The sequence below is a fragment of the Neoarius graeffei genome, chromosome 12 (assembly GCF_027579695.1).
Source record: "Neoarius graeffei isolate fNeoGra1 chromosome 12, fNeoGra1.pri, whole genome shotgun sequence".
NCBI classification, from domain to species: Eukaryota; Metazoa; Chordata; class Actinopteri; order Siluriformes; family Ariidae; genus Neoarius; species Neoarius graeffei.
In genome coordinates this window covers 25,991,239-25,995,079 of record NC_083580.1, presented here as the reverse complement: position 1 = coordinate 25,995,079, position 3,841 = coordinate 25,991,239, and the positions used below count along the sequence as shown (strand labels likewise).

General features: G+C 48.4%; 1 protein-coding gene across 1 annotated transcript; it reads right to left on the bottom strand.

Annotated features, from left to right (window-relative positions):
* Window positions 1–1,383: 1,383 nt before the first annotated feature.
* Window positions 1,384–2,421, bottom strand: LOC132894730 (paraneoplastic antigen Ma2-like). The gene has a single exon (XM_060934847.1). The coding sequence runs from the start codon at window positions 2,419–2,421 to the stop codon at window positions 1,384–1,386; it is 1,038 nt and encodes a 345-aa protein (XP_060790830.1).
* Window positions 2,422–3,841: the final 1,420 nt, after the last annotated feature.

Sequence of the window (3,841 nt, the reverse complement as noted above, 5' to 3'; positions counted from 1 at the left end):
ATAGGTGAATCACCAAAACTGAAGAGGTTGGGATTGAGCTGTCCTCGGTCACTCCTGTCTGGCTTGACTTCCGTAACAACATCGGCTTTGTAGATGTGGACAATGACAGAGCCCTTGGCAATGGCACGTTCTTTAAGTGTCTCATTCTTGATCCACAGCAACACAGCTCCTTGCTGTATGTCGGAGGGGAGAAGCACACATGGGGGTGACATAACACCAGCGGGCAGCATGTTGAGTGCATCGATAACTAGAACACTGGGTTTCTCTGTGTTGACTGCGGCTCTGCAGACTGCGCAGCGAGACTCACCAGCAGGAATGGTGAGTGACCCTGGTCCTGCCCACTTCACATGTCCCGCACACTCATCCCATGGTTGACTCTGGGAGGAGGGCACTGTTCTATACGCTGGCAGGGTGTTCACTCTCCAGACTTGCACGGTGTGACTGGATTCAGGGTTGCTTCCCTCTGTGTTCGGTCCATGCTGGAATGATCTTGCGTTGGTGCCGATGATCACAGGCACTTGGTCAGGGCCTGGCGGGTTGGGACACACAAGCACCAGAATGGACTTTGGCTGTCAGTTTGCACCATCTTCAAGGTACTCTATAGTGACTGCAATGTAGCCTCGGTAAGGGTAACTCGACTCTCCTAACCCCCAAATGGCAAGACTGGAGATGGGGTGGAGAGGAACATGGCTCAGGTACTTCTGATACCACTGGTCAAAGATGATTGTCACCATGGAGCCACTGTCCATCAACGCAGTACAGCTCCTACCTTCTATTATCACATGGCTCACAGAGGGGCTTCCCACTAGACCATCAGGGAGGCTGGGAAACCTAGGGGCGCTCACTGTGCCAGTCTTGGCATGGCAGGATCGCTGTGCGGGTTCTGTTCTGGCCTTTTTTAAAGAGCTGATCAGCTAGGAGATGACCTTGCTAGGATCTTCCATGCCAGTGCACTGCTTTGAGACATGCCCATCTTCTCCACACCGGTAACAGAAAACGGCATCACTGTTCAGACTGGAGTGAGCAGACCAGTTCTGTGTGTTCTGTCTGTACGAGTCAGAAGGCGTGGCAGCTCCCCCCTTCCATGGTCTTCCCCTGTCTGTTCGGGCAGTGTGGTCTTTCAGAGTAACAACCATGGCCTGGAGCTGGTGCTGTAGCTCATTCACCTGCTGCTGAAGGTCAGGGGTTGCATTCCTCTTTTCAGCTCTCGCCCCTCTGGACTGCATAGACTCCTCCTCTATGGTGTCTGCCCATGTACTTGACTTCTGAGCAGAAAGCCTGGAGAGCTGGGCCTTTAAGTAGTCAATCTCTGACCATAGATGGGCTGCTTCAGAGGTGGAGGAGGTTGTATTCTCTGTTGCGTTAAGCTGGCGCACAGAAGCTTTACGTGCACAGGGAGATGCATCGCAAAAGCTGGTGGTCTTCCTCTTCACGAATCTCGTTTAGCAGCTCCAGGAAAGTGGGGGGGTTGTATCTTCGCTCTCGAAGGTGCAACTGCACTAACATCAGCTCTGACTCAAAGGTACCACGCAGTAACTGTTCCACTCGGGCCTGGTCCCTCCATGACGGGTGAAGTCCTCCCTTCCGAACAACTTTTGTCAGCATCCGTTCCAGGCGTCTCAAGAAGTCAGACAGGCTCTCACCAGAATGCTGCTGCATGGATCGGAACATTATGTAAAGATCTTCTCTAGACTCCATGGAGCCAAAAGCCTTTTCCAGTGCAGTCAGGAAGTCATCAGGGGTGGCGTTAGGGTCGTTACTATGGACAGCCTGAGCTATATCAAAAGCTGGACCTTTCAAGCACTCGATGATCCTCTTCCGTTTCTCACAGCTAGGGAGCTCACTCTCATCAATCATCAGACGGGCCTGCTCTAACCAGGTGTCCAAACTCTCCTCTCCAGCAGGCGTGGGGAAAATCCCGGAAAACACACGAAGCCGTTTGAATGCATGGCCCTCATATGGTCTTGAGGTCTTCTCCATGAGGTTCTCTATGACCTTGAAGAACGTGTCCATTGGAATGGAGGCTGGCGCATCAGGAGGAGGAGGCTCACTCTGGGCATCACATCTTGAGGGACCTGGCGACAGCTTTGGGGTTGAGGGGTTGGTGCTCTTGGTCTTGAACACTACTGTAGTGTCATCATCTGGCCCGCTAAGTGCCCATGGATTATTGCCATCAGATGGCTTCACTTCACTAGGCAGGGCCTGTGTTCTGACCACCTCTCTGCACTCACAAAGCACTACCAGCTTCTGAGTCTGGGGGTCACACATACAACCACCCACACATACACACCCCAAAACCTTTATGTTCTGAAAAGTACTCTCTATTTCACCTATCTCACTGTCATCGGGAACATCACTGACCACTACAGCATGCCTCGGATTTACTCCCTCCCCTTTACACCAGCTACTAAGCAGCGACATCTTAACAATAAAAAAAAAAAATACCTCAATATAAGTCCAGTGTAAAATACACCTTAAATGCCTAAACACTAAATTCCACTCAAATCCCAGCGGTGCCTCCAATTTATGTAGCCCTCTTTTCCCTCAGAGGGGTGTAATAAGTGTAGCCTGGGTCCGGGGGTTAGGTTCTCACCTGTCAAGCCTTTTAAGTAAACTATGAGACTTAACCACCCACACGATACACTTGATGCAACAACATAAACTTGCTATGCTAACCAATGAAAGGACACAGAGGCAGTAATAAAAAAAAAAGAGAGAGTATAATAAAGTGTATTATATCAAGACACAGTGCAACAATACCCCTTGCCTGGATACTCTACAAGACCTGAGCCAAAAACTCTTATTAACAGTGAGAATATCAGTACAAGTGGGTGAAAAATGTATTGAGGTGTCCTTACTAAAGGTGGTAAAACAAGAACCCTATGGCAATATAGTAAAGTAGCCTATTTAAATATATAAAAAGGCACAAAGATGCTCACACGATAATAAAAAGCTGAACAGTATATAATAAAGTTATCCGACTATTAGGCCTAGATGCTTTAAATGTATACCAAATGATTAAATATGATGAAAGACTATAATACAAAGGGATTGAACAGCTATGTTCAATCCGTATAGAAAAGACTCCCTTGTGAAAATTCAGAGTGTGTAAACAAATATTTTCAAGTGTCACAAACAATACAACACTCAGTACCATTAAACAAAACGCTTAGAATACTGCGGTGACGTCACCCAAACTACACATAAACGTGATCACGGAAAAACCGGCATAACACAAGGAAAAGAAAAAAAACATTGCAGGCCTGTTTAAAACTCCTCGCAAAATCGGTGAGGATCCTCGCCAAAGCAGGTATCCTACTCACAGTTCGCGTGACAGTCACTCCAATGTCTCGCTCAGCAACCTTTCAACTCACACAGTCAGTCAGTCAGTCAGAGCGTGCGCCCCCTCGATGCTGCTCCCTCGATGGCTAACCTGAGGAACCTTGAGCCGCCTGGTAGCTCGAGGCACTATCAGGCCGCATATGTCCCACGTCGGCTGTCTGAGGAACCCCGAGCGTCCCGGTAGCTCAAAGCGCTATCAGACAACTCCAACGCAAGGCGAATAAACAATACTAATACTATACGATAGTGTAATTACCACACAAGATGGACGGCTAGCAACTGGTTAAAAGTAGCTCGGTCCGATTCTCTCTCTCTCTTGTGCAGATCCCATTCTCTTCACGCGCATCCTACCCCAGTCTGCCCCCTTAGTGCTCTCACACAAACCGTGCAAATAAAACAAAGTAACAATACTTAACGGTCAGTGGAGAATAACTAGCAGTGTGTAAAACAGCTAATGAAGGGACTATAGCTATACCGTGTAGGTCTGCAGCTAACATAA